The sequence below is a fragment of the Sycon ciliatum genome, chromosome 9, assembly GCF_964019385.1.
Source record: "Sycon ciliatum chromosome 9, ocSycCili1.1, whole genome shotgun sequence".
Classification (NCBI taxonomy): Eukaryota; Metazoa; Porifera; class Calcarea; order Leucosolenida; family Sycettidae; genus Sycon; species Sycon ciliatum.
In genome coordinates this window covers 6694760-6713443 of record NC_088651.1, presented here as the reverse complement: position 1 = coordinate 6713443, position 18684 = coordinate 6694760, and the positions used below count along the sequence as shown (strand labels likewise).

At 47.8% G+C, this 18684-nt stretch overlaps 1 protein-coding gene and 1 non-coding gene across 2 annotated transcripts in view; both read left to right on the top strand.

The window, feature by feature from the left end:
- LOC135824218 (fibropellin-1-like) overlaps positions 1-18684 on the top strand; it is a 48045-nt gene that overhangs the window by 26743 nt on the left and 2618 nt on the right. Inside the window, exons 17-28 of the mRNA XM_065336950.1 lie at positions 2345-2434; positions 3057-3143; positions 3667-3717; positions 4473-4536; positions 6602-6725; positions 7553-7672; positions 8028-8118; positions 8773-8932; positions 10215-10331; positions 12881-12994; positions 14297-14410; positions 18566-18679. Coding sequence (XP_065193022.1) covers positions 2345-2434; positions 3057-3143; positions 3667-3717; positions 4473-4536; positions 6602-6725; positions 7553-7672; positions 8028-8118; positions 8773-8932; positions 10215-10331; positions 12881-12994; positions 14297-14410; positions 18566-18679 — 1246 coding nt within the window. The remainder of the gene's footprint in view (positions 1-2344; positions 2435-3056; positions 3144-3666; positions 3718-4472; positions 4537-6601; positions 6726-7552; positions 7673-8027; positions 8119-8772; positions 8933-10214; positions 10332-12880; positions 12995-14296; positions 14411-18565; positions 18680-18684) is intronic.
- On the top strand, positions 4726-4797 carry Trnap-agg (transfer RNA proline (anticodon AGG)). Its single transcript has one exon. It is a non-coding gene; the product is annotated as a tRNA-Pro (tRNA).

Here is an 18684-nt window from a genome sequence, read left to right as displayed (position 1 = left end):
ACACTGCTCAGCGGCAAATTGCGCGTTTTCTGAAAAAAGGTGACGTGAACAAAAATTCCGCCGTGGGCCGGGATATCTGGAGATGGTGTAGATCTGGAGTTGTACACTCTTGTTTATCTACTCTTGGTCATCAGGGCCCGAAATAACGGTCCGACATCGGACAATTTCCGACCGTTTACGGTCAGTTTCCGGATGTTTTGTACGCATCCGGACAAAGTGTCCGCGCACTTTTTTGCAAAGTACAAAAAAGAAAAGGCACGTCAATCCGTTGTCTCATAGTCATTAGTGATGTCCTCTGGCAAGAGAAAGCGTGGGTCGCAGCAGCAGCCAAGGTCGGACTCTTTTCACATCGTGATAACATTTCGATGGTATTAATTCTACACTGAACACTGTGTGATTTGATGTGAAAATTTGCATGTCCGGACAAGTCCGGCCATTTTTGCAACTGGCAGGACATTGTGTCAGAGCACATTTTAATCCTTAGCGCATGCCCTGGTCATACTCACAAGTGTACCAAAGCAGGCTGTACCTGCCATGTATGGGACAAATTACCCCGCAAAAAGGCCGCAGCCATGTTTAATGCGTGGGTGCCATTGCACTGTATAGCGCACTGTCCAGTTTCCGTCTTCAAAACGCTTATTTTTCTTCATGTGCCGTGCCTCTTCTGTCTACTCTTGACCCGGAGAAGGCAAGCAGCTGTGTTCGGCCGTTGACCCTACCACCGTTGACGTGGTGTGTAGGCAATTTACGCGGAATACTCTTATAGCGATTTACAAACCTTGCCAGTGGCCACAGCAGATAACCTCAGCTGGGTATCAGAAGCAGAGAGGGTTCGAGTGCAGTACTGTCGGCCCCCGAAGTATGGAGTGCCGAAGAATGGCCAGGCTAGATTTTACCACGCACAGCGTACCAATGAATACATTTCAAGTTCAACACTGCAGTCATCCTGTAGCTCAGTTGGTTTGAGCATTGCTCGCGAATAGCAAGGTGCCTGGTTCGAGTCCTGGTGGTGTGACTGATGATTTTGTCTTTCTTTCTTTCGTATCTGTCTAGCAAGTGTTGAGTTTCTGAGAGGAAAGAGCAGTACGAGGCATGTGGCCTCTAATCTCCTAATAGCCTGTAGCGCATGAAAATAATAATGGTCTAGGCTAGGAGGCTGACCCGCCAAGTTCTTCGGTGAACGGCAGTGCTGTAGTGGCCAAGACCAGTTCCTTGAACTAGAATAATGACGTGGCAAAGAACAAATGAAATTTCTTGCCTCTCAAATGGCATATTTCTTAGCAAAGACTTCTGGGCTTTCTCAACAAGGCACAGTCAGACCTCGCTTATCCGGTCCTCTTTTACCCGGATCCCTCGCCATCCAGCAGAATATGGTTCAGGTTACCGATTTACAGCATTTGTAGTGCAGACCGTAAAGTCTTGTATAAAGGCCGCGGCTTCTATGACTTTCTTGGTGAAATTTTGCAGGCTTCTATATGAGACAGGCTTCTATACAAGACAGGTATTTCTATGTATGTCAACACTAAAACCAGGCTTATGTGTGATTTGATGGGCCCAAAATTGCGGCTTCTATTCGAGGGCGGCTTCTATTCAAGTGCGGCTTTTATACAAGACTTTACGGTACATACAGTATATGTTTTTGATTATCCGGTTCCTCGCCTATCCTGATATTTTTTGTGGAAAACGGATGTGTGCGGTTAAACGAGGTCCGACTGTACTATCGGAAATTGGTCAGTAGAACTGTGTTGTTGAGACTTGCCTCCGAGGGAAACAATAAAAAAGGGTGCCCAGTATCCGTGGCTTTTCTTTTGGCTATAGCTATCCGAAGCTCTTCTTTAGTCTCTAATATGGACGAAAATCCATGCTTTCAGTATGCCCCTAAAGTAAACCAGTGTAATTAGCACTGGTGGACATACTATACACAAACATTAATCCACGGAACAAAAGTATAGAAAGTCAGGAGGTATCTGTTTCCGACATAAGGACTGTATTGTACTGTGCGTGTGTGTGTGTGTGTGTGTGTGTGTGTGTGTGTGTGTGAGTGTGTGTGTGTCACTGTGTGTGTGTGTGTGTGTGTATGTGTGCACGTGTGTGTGTGTGTGTGCCTGCATGCGTGTGTGTGTGTATGTGTGTGTGTATGTGTGAGTGTGTGCGTGCGTGCGTGCATGTGTGTGTGTGTGTGTGTGTGTGTGTGTGTGTGTGTGTGTGTGTGTGTGTGTGTGTGTGTGTGTGCGTGTGCGTGCGTGTGTGCGTGTGTGCGTGTTCATGTGTTTGTGTGTGTATGTGTGTCCTTTCCTGCATGTGTATGCGGGCATTTATGTGTGTGCGTGTGTGTTCTCTTCAGGTGTGTGACAATCCCTGTTGCAACGCAGCCACGTGTCGATTTATTGGAGAGTGTGACAGCGGAGATTGCTGTGACCTAGTAACATGTTCGGTATGGTACTGGTGATATTATAGCTGCTGCTGCTCCCCCCCCCTTCTGTCACTGCTCCAGCACCTACTGCTGCTGTTATTGCTGGTGCTACTGCTACTGCTGCTGTTAGTGCTGCTGCTACTGCTACTGCTGCCCTTGGTGTAGCTCTCACTCACTTGACTGTGATGGCTATTCATGAGCTGCAAGTACTGCAGATAGTGATGCTCTGCTTTCTCCTATTGCAGTACAGTTGCTGCCGGAATAAGTCAACCCGAACATTTGGATAGATTAGCTTCAGGCAGGGTACTTGATGTGTGTTTGTGTGTGTTTTTACATGTGGTGGGGGAGGGGGCAGGGGGGGGGGGGGTGAGGGTGAGGGTGTCAGAAGCTGTGAATGCTGCGGAAAGCTTTGGGCTGCATTGCTGTGTGTTCAGGCGGGGCTACAATGACTGTAGCTGCGAGCAGGGTGCTAGGGCATTTTCATAGCTGTGAGGATGTTTTCAGGTTCTTAATTGTCGGATTTCTTAAAGAAATTGACTGCACTGCATCACATACTAGTGTATTGTTTCTCATGTGTTGAGGACGTGTACATGCTCATATTATTACTATTCATCTGTTCGTGTGTCTGCATTCATGTGCTCAGTTTCGCACCAGTGGCGCAACGTGTCGTGCAGCCGACGGTACCAACAGGTGTGACTTGGAGGACTTCTGCTCTGGCAACAGCCCTACAGTAAGACTAAAGATGATTGCACTGCATGCATACAACTGATTGTACCGATTGACCTTTGCTTGTCTGGTTACTGTCAACCTCAGTCTCCTTGGTTACCAGTGAAAGCCGGCTTGAAGCAGATGTTAAAAATAGCAGAGCTTTGCAACAAACTGAAAGACACTATCTGCCATACCGTTTGTCCGCGTATCCAGATTTTTTTGTGGCCGCCTATCATCAAAATTTCCGAGAAAATGGGGCAGACAGGAGGGTTTGTTAGTTTAATTATATATTTCTGCATACACGGCTGTAGAGTGGGTTTGTGCGTGCAACACCGGCTGGATTTAGAATGTGAAGAAGAAAATGGATGTGAAATTGCAGTGGAACTGAGTGAAACTGAGTATTGCCGTAGACTTAGTCGTTGTTACACTGAAGCTGCGTGAAGCCCCGTTCCGAATTTTGATTAAGAAAAAAATGCCACTTGCTGAGTATCATGAGTCACGCTCAGATCATCTCCACTGATGTCCTCTGCTCCTCCTGTGTATAGTGTCCGGAGACTAGCAGGCGTAACGGCGAGTTCTGTGCTGATTCAACTGAGGTAAGATACGCACCTGAATATCGTGGTTTGAAATTACTGGTGTGAGTAATGGCTACCGAGGGTAGCAATGGTCGGCTTTAGAGCGCATGGAGGAGGAGCGTTAGTTGTATTATTGAACAGCCAAATGGTACCGTTCACAGTTTTATTGACACTGAGTTTTAATTAAAAGCTGGAAAGAAGAAGTCATGCCACCACTTCGAACTGCGGTCTTGGCCAACCCGCACACGGTAGCTCACATAAGTGGGTGTAGACATATTGGATATTAACCTAGATTGTGTTCTGCTGCTCAACTCTGGTGTGTGCTGATCAAGAGTTTAATATGAGCGGATTCAGTGAGCACTTTTTGTAAACGTAACGCATTTCGTATAGACTTCACCCCTACCTCCCCACTCTATTCGACAGTCTTATCGCACATTTTCCGTGTGTATGTGTGATGTCCGTGTCTGTCGCAACTTCCCCTTCTCTGGCTCGAATTATAATATAGTAGGACGTTGACTTATCCAAGCGATCAATATAGCAAGCTAGCTGGTAGTCAATATTCCCATTTCCTGCTGACGCGTAACGGTGACATCACTCGCATAATATCTATTTCCTGGAAAAATACAGCACACATGCTGTCACCCCATCTTCGGGTACACATGCATCTTCAACACTTCCTGCCTGATCTGAAGAACGTTTGTTTAGCCAATTGCAGAAAGAAAGTCGGAGTCTGATTTGGAACTGATTTTCTTATGCATGAACACATGTGTTCGCAGGACCTGTGCTGGGAAGGCAACTGCATAACACGACCATCACAATGCCAGGTGCTCTTCGGAGGAGGTCAGTTTTAATATCTCATCTAGTGTTGTTACCAGTCTACAAGTACATACAACACATGTATATCTTATTTTCTTCGATGGAGAAAATTACTTGACTACTATGCACGGGAAAGTGGGATACATTTAAAAGGGCGGATTCCAAATCACTCTAAAGTAATGGTGCATTTTAAGGTGGTTGTTCAACGTGGCAGGTCTGTTGGTCTAGGGGTATGATTCTCGCTTAGGGTGCGAGAGGTCCCGGGTTCAAATCCCGGACAGACCCATTTTTTCTTTTTTTCGCCACAAGCAAGTCTAGTGTATTTTAGGCGCATTTGGTTGGTACAACCTAGAACAGGATTCACCAGAACAGCACGTTTGGTTGGGACTGCACCTGTTCTGGATCGGCCAGAATATGTTCTGCTTTCTCCGGCCTCGAGGCCGGAGCAGACCGAGCAGTTTCACTTTTTCACAGTGGAACTTGGCCTGGCGAGAACATCTATTTTGATCCCAAATGATCACGTGCATACACTTTCGGGTTGGACTCGTTGTACCGTACAAAGTGACCATGGTGACCCGTACACATTTTGAAGAATACACCAGGTTTGGCACATTTTTTCACAATGATGTGCTCTGTTTCTGGAGTACCGTTTGGTTGGCATGAGGCTGCTCCAGGTGACCAGCTGTTCGATCTTGGTCTAGATCGTACCAACCGAACACACCCTAAGTTTCATACTGTGTGCCGTCATCAGGCGACATATTTTACTAGACTAGCTGCACTGTTGTGCTGTGTTCAGCTGTCTGCCTGGGGGGGGGGGCATCAAAACACTCCCAGAACGCTGGGTGTATCCGTCTGAAATTTTGCTGCGTTGTCTGCAACCACACACAGATGATGCATCCCATGAGAACCATGCATGTACAGAGACAGACAAGAAACTGACATGTACAGTCTGCCTTCAGGGGGGGGCATCAAAGCTCTCCCAGCATACTGAGTGTATCCGTCTGAAATCCTGCTGCGTTGGTGTGGACACTGCATTCCTCAAAGTACAATGATAAACAACCTAGAGTGCTAACTGAGATATTCAACGGTGACGACTTGGGAGGTACATGTAGAAGAAGGTGGGTGCTCCAAACGCTGAAGCTCGTTCTTCCGGCCGACTGACTGACACTTGACTGACTCACGACTACTGTCTAGAAGAATGCCGGGCCATCCACTTGGCAAACCTGCAAGAAAGCACCACTCCCTGCTCAATACACAGTGTTTGGGAGAACTCACCCCTCATCAGTTGAGCTTGAGTAGGCTGAGGAAGATTGTGCCTGAAGAGCACCACTTAGATAAGTTTGCATCCCTGGTCATGTTTGTGCATGTGCCTGGAGAGCACTATATAAATGGTGCTCTTCAGGCACAAATAAAACCTAGAGTGCTGTTGGATATAATCTGATCTCGCCAGTCTATGTAACACTGGGCACTGACTGTGCAGTCTCATACCGGGTTCTCAACACTGGGCTCTGTACTGGTGCAGAAATGCTCACCTGACTCCGTTGCCAGTCTATGTCACACTGGGTGATGTGCAGTCTCACACTTGTGTGAACACTGGCCGTGGGCTCTGCACTGGTGCATGCCACTCTACTAGTACTTACCTGACTCCGGTGATCGGATTCCAGTGAGTAGCACAGTGTCAGTAGCTAGTACTGATTTGGACTGTGAGAACAGTACTACAGTCAGACCTCGCTTAACCACACACATCCATTTTCCACAAAATATCCGGATATGCAAGGGAACTGGATAATGTTAATCGAACACACATACTGTAGGTGTGAATGGCTTATGCTGTAAATCGGTAACCAATGATTTTCTTCCGGATGGAGAGGGATCCGGATGAAAGAGGATCGGATAAGCGAGGTGTGACTGAACTCTGAATTTGCCAGTCAGTGGAACCTCATTCAGAACAAGAGCATCCAAGGCATACCAATCTGTTCACAGCATCAGAACTGTCCATCTCAGTTTCATGTCTGTCTCCGTGTGCATGCATGGTTCTCATGGAAGCATACTCCGTGTGTGTGGTCGTTATGGGCTGTTTTGTCTGTAGGTGGCACTCCGGGAAATGACATGTGCTTTACGCTGAATGTTTTCGGAAATCAAACCGGAAACTGCGGTCTAAACCTGGCTACGTCCACCCAAGGCAACCTGCAGTTCACCGCCTGTGCAGAAGCGTAAGTTTATCTTTGAGGATTTTCACGTATGTGAGAAGGAAATCGCTGCAACAATGGATGACAAGCTGAGAAAGAGAGAGAGAGAGAGGGAGAGAGTTAAAAAATATCTCCCATTTTGTCCTGCCTAGACTGAGAGCTGAGTGCCCTTTCACTAGCCAAAGAATCCCTTTTCTGTATCCACACTGCATACTTGGCCTAGTCTGTCCATGAAAGCCTGGTGCATCTTCTCTTCCCAGCAACAAGCAGGCATGATCCCGTCAATGAGTTTTCTTCATCTGACGCAACAGTGGGGAGTCGTTTTGCGTGTTCTGGACAATGCTCCGCTATCCCTCGGCCACTGCTACTCCTCATCAATGTCTGTCCCTAATCTACTGCTACCCCTTGTCCACTTCTATCACTCATCCACTGCAATCACTCACGCACTGCTCTCCCTCACGCACTGCTGTCCCTCACGCACTGCTCTCCCTCATCTACTGTTATCCCTCATACTATTCACAGTATTCAGCCATATACTTAATGTAATGTCGTGGACATGGAAATCCAGTCGATTGACCGCGAACAGAACGTTGCATGCAGTGCACGGTCATGTTGATCCGATGCAACCAGCGCGCTGCAGTGCATAATGTGTGCACCAGTACGTACTGCTTACTCACGGCTGCTTGGCCAGCACGCTGGGGCCGCTAGACGTGCGACCGGATTTCCTTGTCCACGACAGTCGTAGTAGGGTGTATAACGCATAGCCCAACACAGGGTATGTTGACGTTTTTGTGTCACTGCTGTTTCCATGGTGATAACGATGCGATTTGATGTTACCGTGTTTGTTACAGTGATGCGCTATGTGGCAAGCTTCATTGTGGTGACACTGGTGCCGATGAACCTGTTACCACGGCTGCTAGGGAAACAGAGAGAACTACCATATCAGTGGATGGAAACGAGATCATATGCAAGTAAGTCACAGCTAATTCAACTCAAAATTATGTATGATGTGTGTGTGTGTGTGTGTGTGTGTGTGTGCACGCGTGTGTGTTCATGCGCGTGAAAATGTGTGTGTGTGTGTGTGTTTGTGTGTGTGTGTGCACATGTGTGTTTGCATGCGCACATGTGTGTGAGTGAGAGCAGTCTGATAGAGTAAATTCTTGCAGTAGATACTGATCTCGAATTGAACGGTTACTTTAGTTTTCATTTCGTGCTGCTCAACTGTCAGTGTGTCTGTACCCAGTTTACAATTTCGCTCGATCCCTCTGGTACACATTTTTCTAACGTACGGTATGTGTTTGTCCAATGTTGCTATCCGTGCTGCAGAGGTGGAACGATTCTGGACCCATCTTTCCTGACTGCTGGAGCTACAGACATTACGGTCGTCAGGGACGGACAGAGTTGTGGCAATGGCAATGTAGGTATACCGTCCTAACTTGCTCACCACACAACCTCACTAACAGTCCAACCTCACTCACAGCCGGATTATCCGGTTCTCTCGCCTATCCGGATATTTTTTTTGTGGAAAGTGGATGTGTGCGGTTAAGCCAGGTCTGACTGTATTTGCTTTGAAATTGTGAACTGTACCATCCGGCTGTGCAATAATTCAGCAATCTTTTCTCCTCCATGCACTCTTAGCCGACACGACACTATCGTCTACCCTCGGTAGCAACGCACTGAGAGCTCATTGAGGAGAAGAGGAGAAGAGACCGTCGTAAAAAAGAAAAAGGACCAAGGAACTACAAGATACGCTATGCTGTCCACTAACACCACCAGTTACTAAACAATCAGCTCATGCGATAACATTGCACGACACTGCCCGATGGTACTGACGTTCTACAAGTAACTGGCTAACAGTTTAGTAACTGGTGATATTAGTGGACGTTATAGTGTAACTTGTAGTTCCTTGACCTTGGTCCTTTTTCTTTTTTATAAATTTATCCTTGGCTCTCCATCCGGGAGATTGTTGTGTTTGCTTTAGCTTGTACAATAACCTAGCTCTGTGCACACTGGGTATATACCAATCAGGTGTGCTGGCCTTGTTCTGCACCTTTCCCCCCACGCCATTCAGGTGTGTTTGAATGGTCAGTGCCAGTCTCAGACCATGGTGGACCTGGATATCGAATTCTGTGACATGGCGAATTCTCTAGAGTGCAATGGACGGGGCGTGTGCGATACGCAGCGCAACTGTCGCTGTAACAATGGATTCCTGGGCACTGCCTGTGAAGTCAGTAAGTTTGAATTCTTTATTCTCACGGTGGCACCATCGCCAATGAGAGATAAGTTTATGAGAAAGTGAGATGCTGTGGGTGGGGCTGTGGGTTATGCAGTTGGAAAGTGATTTACATCACTTTGAATTTTGCAAGTATGGGAGAGGGTGAGCGCTGCAGGAGCAGATTGAGTCAATCAGCAGTGAGTAGATTTCTTGTTTGAAAGCAGGTCAGGAGGGAACAAGTTGGCAGTATGCCTGTTGTGCAGTGTATTTTAGCTCATGTCATGCACTGCTGTCAGGGGCACAAGAACGGGAGATCAGTGCTGCAGCCTTGGCCATTCTTATTATTTTGTCATGTGCTGCAAACTATGCCCATTGGGTCACCTCGTATGTATCGGCATAGAGTGGTGCTCGCCTACATGTACTCTCGTGGACATGGAAATCCCGTCGCACGTCTAGCGGCCTCAGAATGCTGGTCATGCAGCCGTGGGTAACCGGTACACACATGCATTTATGCGCTGTAGCGCGCTGGTCGCATCTGATGAACATGAGCACTGCATGCAACGTTCTGTGCGCGCTGAGGGTGCCGGCCCCGGTCATTCGACTGGATTTCCATGTCCGCTACAGTAGTACTTCTTCTGATAAGGCATGCTCTTGCTTAGCACAGACATTGTCTGGAGTACAGGTGCATTGATCCATACTGGAGTATGTGAGGGTAAGAAGCATATCAGCTACTACAGTGCATTTCAAAACTATAGACGCGTAGGGTTTTTGAAATATTTCAAATTTGGCTGGAACTTTTTGTGAATAGTTTTCGGAATATTGCTCAGGATCGCTCCACAAGTACTCTCATATAGTTTCTAAAGGATTGGATAACAGACGCCCAATTTGGAAAAAATTGTGCACAAAGTGATCACAGATTTTATGTGGTATAGATGCTGGCATAACGGTTTTTGCCTAGGTACGCGTCTATAGTTTTGAAATGGACTGTAAGTACACTTTCCTACTGCCCATAGTCTTATCACAGCTCTACTGCACTATGTTTAGTGTAATCCTAACATGATCATTCGTCGGTGCTCAACAATACTTTACACCTCCATCTGCTTGCATGCCTGATTGAAAAGTTGTGACCACCTATCCAATTTTGGATGCGTTTGTGTGCATGCATGTGCGTGTGTGCGTGCATGTGTGTGAATGTGTGTGTGTGTGTGTTTGTGTGTGTATGTATGTGTGTGCATGCTTTTGCGCGTATGCGTACGTGTGTATGCGTATGTTTATGTGCATGCGATGTGTATGTACAGCTGTTCCAGAGTGTCCTGCCGAAAATCCATGTCTGAATGGTGGATCATGCATGGATGGTATCGAAGAATTCACCTGTGCATGCCCCCCTACATTCACTGGACTCCTGTGTGCAGATGGTTAGTTCATAATCATAGAACACTGTAAAAACAAAACAATAATTTCAATATTCAAGCGGTAGTTTGGAGGCGGTGAAAAACAGTTTGGTGACTTTTTTCTTTCTTTCTCTATATAGTTATGTGTTTTCCAAATTTCCAACATTCCCTGTACTATCCTGAAGAGATAAATATGGTGGTAAAGACACACCTGGCAATATGGCGGTAAACACACGCCTGCCCACACACGCTCTCTAGGCTGCAAAGTTCTGGCACAGAGCTCTCCTTCTCACCACCACCACCATCAGTTCGCGCCTGGCGCCTGGTCGATGCATGGCTGGCGGTATCCGGCATAGCAGGCTGGTACATCAAGTTGCGCATGGCACATAGATGATGACACAGCAACGACATAGCTCGATTGCGACGTACGTTTCGTCCCCGCTGGACTCATCAGGCAATCTTCTTCTTGGATGTCTTCATACGGAGCTTGACTCGGGAGAATGTAGTTGAAGACACCACTGCAGCTGTACTTATTTACCGCCATATTGCCAGGTGTGTCTTTACCACCATATTTATCAACAATAAGTACAGCTGCAGTGGTGTCTTCAACTACATTCTATCCTGAAGAGAAGGGAAAGAAAACGTTTGATAGAAGGAAGTGTCTACTTTAATTGTGTGGATTTGCGTCTTTGCATGCGAAGGTACAGATTACGAAACAATAATATTATTTGGCTAAATACGGGGGTGAGCAGCAGCATTCGGTCCTGTACAGATTTTTCATCGGTGTGGAGGTTAAAGCAAGAAAGTGTTGTAAAAGCAGAAATTTTCAGTGGTGTACTTAGTCCGGCTCATCGCAACTGTCGCTTATCTATCGCCACTAAGAGTAAGAACAGGAGTTGTTTTACCGCTCTGTGAAATTTCCAGTAGGCATAGTGAGGAAGCATGATACAAGAATACTCTCCGCCACAAGAAAAAATTTCAGCAATGGAATCAGGTGAAGCGAGTCGAAGAAAGGAAGCAAGGTAAGCAAAATGCACGAAATAAATCCGTGAAGGAGCGCGTTCTTGCACTCACACTCTTACAGGTCCAGAGTTCATTCAACTCTGCATCACTCGAGCTGCCGCGCCGTTACATAAGCTGACATTTGCTGGTGTCTAACTGCTGGCGTAGACGGAGTATCTCTTGCTTTCTCACTCAGGCTGTCGTATGGCAGCAATGGGAAAGGAACAGCTGTGGCTGTCACTTCGGTGCTTGAAGGAACCGTGGGCAGTGTGACCTGTGTGTCTCCACAGCGTGTTTCAACAAAGCCTTCGAGGCATACGGGCCTCTCCAGACAGCTGTCATACGCTCCGCTGGATACGCTGACCATGACTCTTGTAACGCTGCTGCTAGGTCCACCAAGCAAGGAACAACAACCGTCGGCCGGGCGCATCGCATCAAAAACACCTTTCTTCTTCAGCATGACGCTCATGCGGCTCGTACTCCTCTGCCGTGCATGCGTGCCTGTCACGCTCTCCAGGATGTCAGTTGCCCCTGCCACAGTTCCGGTCTTCGGGTCGCTGTGCGCTTGGCTTTTGGCAACACAGACAGTGAATGGCCAGATTCCCACTACCCAAAAAAGTCGAACACATCGCGATTCAAAGTTCTAGTCGCGATCATTTTTCTTTGGTGCCTCCTTTGATCTTGCCATCACAACCTCCCAAGCAAAAGTAAGTTAGATATCGTGATCGGACTGGGTTTTACCTGTCAAAAGGTGCGTGGGAGATAAGCGACAATTGCGATGAGCCGGACCAAGTAATATTTTTGGTATTCTCCAAAATCGGCGGTTCGATGGAGGGAAATATTCGGTAAACCCGTTTTCCAGGTAAGTGTACTGGTACTAGTACCGAAATTTTCGATTCGTTCTATTTTCGGTAAAAATTTCGGCACCGAAGTTGCCGAAAACAAAACACCACCGGAAATTTCTGCTTTTACAGTAAGCAGCAGCATTGTGGAGTGGACGCAGGTGTTGTGGTTGATGACAAATATATTCGGCACGTATTCTTGTCGGCTATTTTCGGCCAGAGCCATTGAGGCCTAAATTTTTGTTGCGGCTGAAATATGTGCTTGCAAGATACAGTGCGACAAAGTATTCCAGCAGGGGAGTGCAAGCTGAACGACTGTGCGAGTTTCAGTTCCCAGAGCGTTCTTTTCGTCAGTTAGAAAATGGATTGCCTGCTCTCCTGGGTTGTTAACTGTCCCCTGACTTATTTTGAGGTGGTAGAGCCACCAGTTTTAGCACGATGCAGAATAACTCTACTCATTCTGGTTGAGTAGAATGTGCCGGTAGAGAAATGATGAATGCCCCGGAGGTGAATTTGCAAGCATGTATTATGTATGGCTTAGACTCTGTTGAGCGGTCTGTGCTGGGCTGACAGCTACACCATGGCTCAGTGGCTAGAGCATCACCGGCCTCGAGCAAATATCCCTGGTTCGAGTCCTGATGGTGACAGTCAATTTTTCTTCAGACCTTTCCCTTTTCCATTTCCTCACCTAGTGACTATTTAGACTATGTGTTTGTATTTTCACTGCAGTTGTCGACAACTGTATGAGCACTCCATGTCAGAACGAAGGCACGTGTACTAGCGGTGTGGGCACTTTCAGTTGCCAGTGTACAGCTGGATTCACCGGTGATACTTGCCAGACAGGTGAGAGGCACGATGATGAGCGTGCACACTACAGTGTCCCCTCCCCCCCTTCTCCCCCATCCCCAATTCTCCCCCTCCTCCCCGTCTCCCCGTTTCCCCCTTCTCACCCCCGTCTTGCCCCTTCTCCCCTTCTCTTCTCCCCCTTCTTGCCCCTTCTCCCCTTCTCTTCTCCCCCTTCTCACCCCCTTCTTGCCCCTTCTCCCCTTCTCTTCTCCCCCTTCTCACCCCCTTCTTGCCCCTTCTCCCCATCTCTTCTCCCCCTTCTCACCCCTTCTTGCCCCTTCTCCCCTTCTCTTCTCCCCCTTCTTCCCTCCCCCGGTCTCGTATGTGTTGAGTGGGTATTGTCACTATTGTACCACTACGTATATGATAGAAAAATGTCAGTTTCAGCTAGGAAAATTTGTCAATGGACATTAGAGAGGTTTGCAGAGCGAACATTCGCACGAATGTTTGCGACTGGGCTCGCGAATATTCCGGCAAACGTGCACGCAAAGTTTGTGTTTTGCATGATTTTCGCTCCAAGAACTGTACGCGTGCACTGCGCGATCACACTTGTTTGAGAAATCGTCTTTGGAGCTTCATCCGACTGAGAATTTATTTGCTGCGAGTGGCGGCACTCTGACTCGGCCTGAGATGAGAGCTCTTTGACTCCGTTGTCCATGGCTGGAGACCCACAGACAAACTGGTTGGCCTGTGCCGTAATCCGGCGCATCAGCACCTACAAATCTAAAGAAAGGCTTACTGCTGTAGCCAACTCTGAGACGATGAGCAGGCAGGTGGTCGGACATGGTTCCGGAGATGAAGCAGCGTGGGCTGCCATACGGGAAAGCCAGAACAAGCAAACCAAGCCAAGAGTAGATCTACTGGCTTGTGAAAGATGAAGCACAAAACATTGCAGGAGAGTGGTTCACCATGTTTCACCACTGGCTGCACTGGTCCGCGATCAGCGAAAATTACTATGAAAGTTTGTCTCGCGTTTCCTTCAACTTTCGCGTTCAAAGCTGTGAACGTTCGCACGAAGTTTCGCTTTTCGTGACGTCAAACGAAAATTCGAGCGAACGTTCGCTCTGCAAAACCTCTCTATTTATGGTGTGTATGTGTGTGTGTGTGTTATTGTGTGTGTGTGTGTGTGTGTGTGTGTGTGTGTGTGTGTGTGTGTGTGCGTATGTGTTATTGTGCGTGTGTGTGTGTGTTATTGTGTGTGTGTGTGTGTGTGTTATTGTGCGTGTGTGTGTGTGTGTTATTGTGTGTGTGTTATTGTGTGTGGCTGCATGTGTATGTGTTGTGATTCTCTGGCACCAGATTTCAACGAGTGTGCCAGTGGCCCATGTCAGAACGACGGGATGTGTAACGACCTTGTCAACGCCTTCCAGTGTGACTGTCTGGCCGGGTTCACTGGCGTGATGTGTGAAACAGGTAAGCAAGTTCGCTTCCTAAGTTCTAGCTGATCCACATCAGATAGAAACACAGTTAGCATCCCCCCACCTCACAACAGAGCAACCGAGTTTTGGATCAAGCTGGGAGTGCCGATTCGAGCAACTGGTATGATGGCTCTGCTTGGAGCCGCTAGATGGCTTGCAGCTGAGCCGTCAAATGACTCCGCATGGAGCAGGCGAATGACTCTGTCGCATCCCCGGCTCACAGTGACCGGACCCCGGAATCACTACGAGCGGCGACTGAATATAGACGTGTGGCCTCACGACAAGCCCAACACAACCCAGGGGCCAACCAATATAGCTGGCTTGGTCCAAGTTCAACCCCACACGATCAACAGACAAAGACTGTTAGTTTTACGTTGTGAGTAGTATCAAATCCGAGCTCAAAGTAAACGAAGACAGAGAGCTGAGACCGAGTCTCGACTGCTAGACTAGACTAAAAACTAGACTAGACTGAACTGAAGTAAGAAAGAGAACGAGAGCTTCTTTTATAGCGCAATTTAGAGATATATGGCGTGATCATTGCGAGGTAATTCCAGGAAATAGCAGAACAAGTCAAACCGGAATGTGCGCAGCCAATCAGCAGAAATGCAGAATATACGTACGGTGATCATTCGAGAAGAAAGAGAAAGAAAGACATCGAGAGAAGAAAGACCAAATTGGGACGTGGGGAGCCCGCTCACCCACGTCAGAGTACAATGTGAGTATATGAGGGTCACGTTGGGGAGCCCGCTCACCCAACGTGCCATAGTTCAGCGGCTTCTTATGGTAAGTTCTGCTGCATTCTTGGTCTTGCTTGCATGATACTCTGACCTCTTGCGCGGTGACGGTTTTGGTTCTTGCACACGTCTCCTGTCTTGCACTTAGCTCTTGTTATACAATGTCATATTATAGTCTTGGCTCTTTGCACGAAGCGCCGAGGCATCGTGGAAACCTGTAGAACGTCGTAGTGACGTGGTTTTGCACAAAGCCTGGAGTCACATTTCCAGGAAGTGAAGAACTTCCAGGAAACGTACAACGCGAGAACCTATCTGACCAGGTTCCGGCCTTGGATCACATGACGTGTCATGCCAAGAAGGCATGTCACCTACGTGGGAAAGCGCGTGTCGCTCAACCTACATGCTAAGCACGTGGGACAAGACACTGGCCAAACCACATTGTACCAAAAGGGCGTGACAGCTCAGCACAGAGCTGCTCACTAGGTAGATCCTGCTGTCACAGGACTATCAGGCAGCAGTCGTCACATTCAGGGACGTGACAACTCCGCATGGAACCGGCAAATGACTCCGAATGGAGCCGGCGAATGACTCCGCATGGAGCCGGCGAATGACTCCGCATGGAGCCACCGAATGACTCCGCATGGAGCCGCCGAATGACTCCGCATGGAGCCGCCGAATGATTCCGCATGGAGCCGCCGAATGACTCTGCATGGAGCCGCCAATGACTCCGCATGGAGCCGCCAATGACTCCGCATGGAGCCGCCAATGCCTCCGCATGGAGCCGCCAATGACTCTGAGTAGAGCCGCCAAATGCTAAATATATAGAGATGCATAACCAGTTGAGAGCATATATTCTCATGACTATACAGATACCGTCATGTGTGCGCCAGAAACATGAGTTGAGCTAGTGGGTGGGAGGGTGGGAAGGAAATTGTTTGGGAACACATGTTCCGCAAGTTGCACGCTCGAAAGTCCAAACAGCAATGACATGCAAGAGACATTGTACAGGATTTCGAAGGGCGCGTGCCCACATGACTCGCGCATGCGTGCAGGTTGGGCCAGCTCGCTGGGCTGGCTGCTAACTCGTGTTAGCATGCCAACGCTCATATATCAGGCCGTGAGGAGATTGTCCGTGCTCTGATCAGCTAAGCTATCAAACGGCTACGACCATGTTTTACACTAACAGTGAACTGTTCTTTGCTGGTGGAAGCTCAATTACTCCTGCTCCTGTCTCTAAACCGAATGTTGTGATCCGAACTGGTTCCATATGTAGTACATTCACCAAAACAATAAGAGAACAGAGAAAGTGTTTTAACTTCGAGTTTCACGCACTAAGCAATCATCAGAAAACACTCAAAACTGTTTTGAGTGTTTTCTGATGATCGCTTAGGGGCCGTCCGTAAATGTCGATAGTTTTTACAATCCGTGAAATTTTCGTACCTGGGTGGTGGGTGCAGCCGAAATTCAAAGTAAATAAAATATCGATGACACGCGGACCTGGCACCCAGTACTGCGTGTGCGTGGGTCTGCGTGCGTCGAACCACACGTACCCGTAGATTGTTGTCTCAAAAAAATGTAGTGGAGATCGAAACTCTTGAAGCAAAAGAAAGAGGGAAGTTTTTCAGATATTATTCACAAGTATAATTATAAGAAATGGTTTGCTCCCCACACCGGAGCTCGCGCTATTCCGCCGACTTTACTTGACACTTGACTGACTCACGACTGCCATCCAGAGCACACGAGAAGTCCATCGAACCTTCGACTCGGCAAACCTGCAAGAAAGCACCACTCCCTGCTCAATACACAGTGTTTCGGGGAATTCACCCCTCATCAGTTGAGCTTGAGTAGGCTGAGGAAGATTGTGCCTGAAGAGCACCACTTATATAGTGCTCTCCAGGCACAAACATCACCAGGGATACAAACTTACAGAGACGCTCCGTTTCAAGCGCGACAAACACCTCGTGAACACCAGATAGCAGCGTGAGTCAGTGTCGCTCCTGGACGGTGAGACAGACGTCGAGGACCCTCGGTCATTCGCAACGCTGTCACCTCCAAACCAACTAGTCGCAAGCCCGCGCTGGGCACAACAGTACGAAGTAGTGGTTGCGACTTCGGCGATGATTTGTAAGAAATGGTTTGCTCCCCACACCGGAGCTCGCGCTATTCCGCCGACTTTACTTGACACTTGACTCAAGCTCAACTGATGAGGGGTGAATTCCCCGAAACACTGTGTATTGAGCAGGGAGTGGTGCTTTCTTGCAGGTTTGCCGAGTCGAAGGTTCGATGGACTTCTCGTGTGCTCTGGATGGCAGTCGTGAGTCAGTCAAGTGTCAAGTAAAGTCGGCGGAATAGCGCGAGCTCCGGTGTGGGGAGCAAACCATTTCTTACAAATCATCGCCGAAGTCGCAACCACTACTTCGTCAGTATAATTATTGCACAATTATTCGAAGTATCACAATACCTGATTAATCCGGGTCAAGTCCAGCTCTTATTTGAACTCCACATCGAAGAATTGCTACATCGCCAATGGTTGGAACAGTTCCCATGTGGAGCGTGGCCTAACGAAAATGGCACGGCAGACTACTTTGTTTGGTACAGCTGCCAAAAAAGATAAGTTTTTCAAAGAGCTTGACAGCCCTGGTGAAGACGACGATGGCTACTACGCCGTCATCGAGGCCTTGTGGACTGTTGAAACCAGGGAGTAGTACAATACCAGGTATTGTACTACTCCCTGGTTGAAACGTCCAATAATCTATCTGCGTTTTTCACCAAAGCACAGAAGCAGTGGATGGAGACGTTTTCCGCAGACCCGCAGGCAAGGTCGGAGATCATCCAAAAGGCCAACTCACTCAGAGACTCTTATGTATTCAGCAATGCATGTGCTTGCTGGATTGATTGCCCATAAAGGGTATGATGTATTTGGAATGAGCTGAAGAGCAAGTGATTCTTGGACAACATTCCTGGCATAAGTCTGCCAAAATACATTGCTGTACTCTAATATGAATGACACGGTGAGCGCATGCCTGCGTGTGTATGGACTCCATGGACTCCACGTACATTTATGTAGGTACAGTACATGTGTCATCAATGTTTTATTCCGTAAAAAGTAGGGGGGTGGGTGGTGGGTCCTGGTTACTTTGTAAAATTCACGGATTGAAAAAACTATCGATATTTACGGATGGCCCCTTTGTGCGTGAAACTCGGAGTTAAAACACTTTCTCTGTCCTCTTATTGTGTGAACCAGCTCTGCCTCTCGGTAGTGAGCACTCTCTTGGACAGCCTGGAACCTCTCTGTTTTGTAGTACATTCACCGATTTTTCAGAAATGTTCTGGCAGGTAAGGGTTTTAAAAACCACACAGACGTGCAACACGTTCCATTGTCACTCCATTCCTGTGATGTTCTCACTCTTACACAGTGACTGATGAATGTTTATCAATGCCCTGCCTGAATGATGGAGAGTGTACTGACTTACCTAATGCCTTTATGTGCACATGCCCTCCTGGGTTCACTGGTGTTCGCTGTGAAACTGGTAAG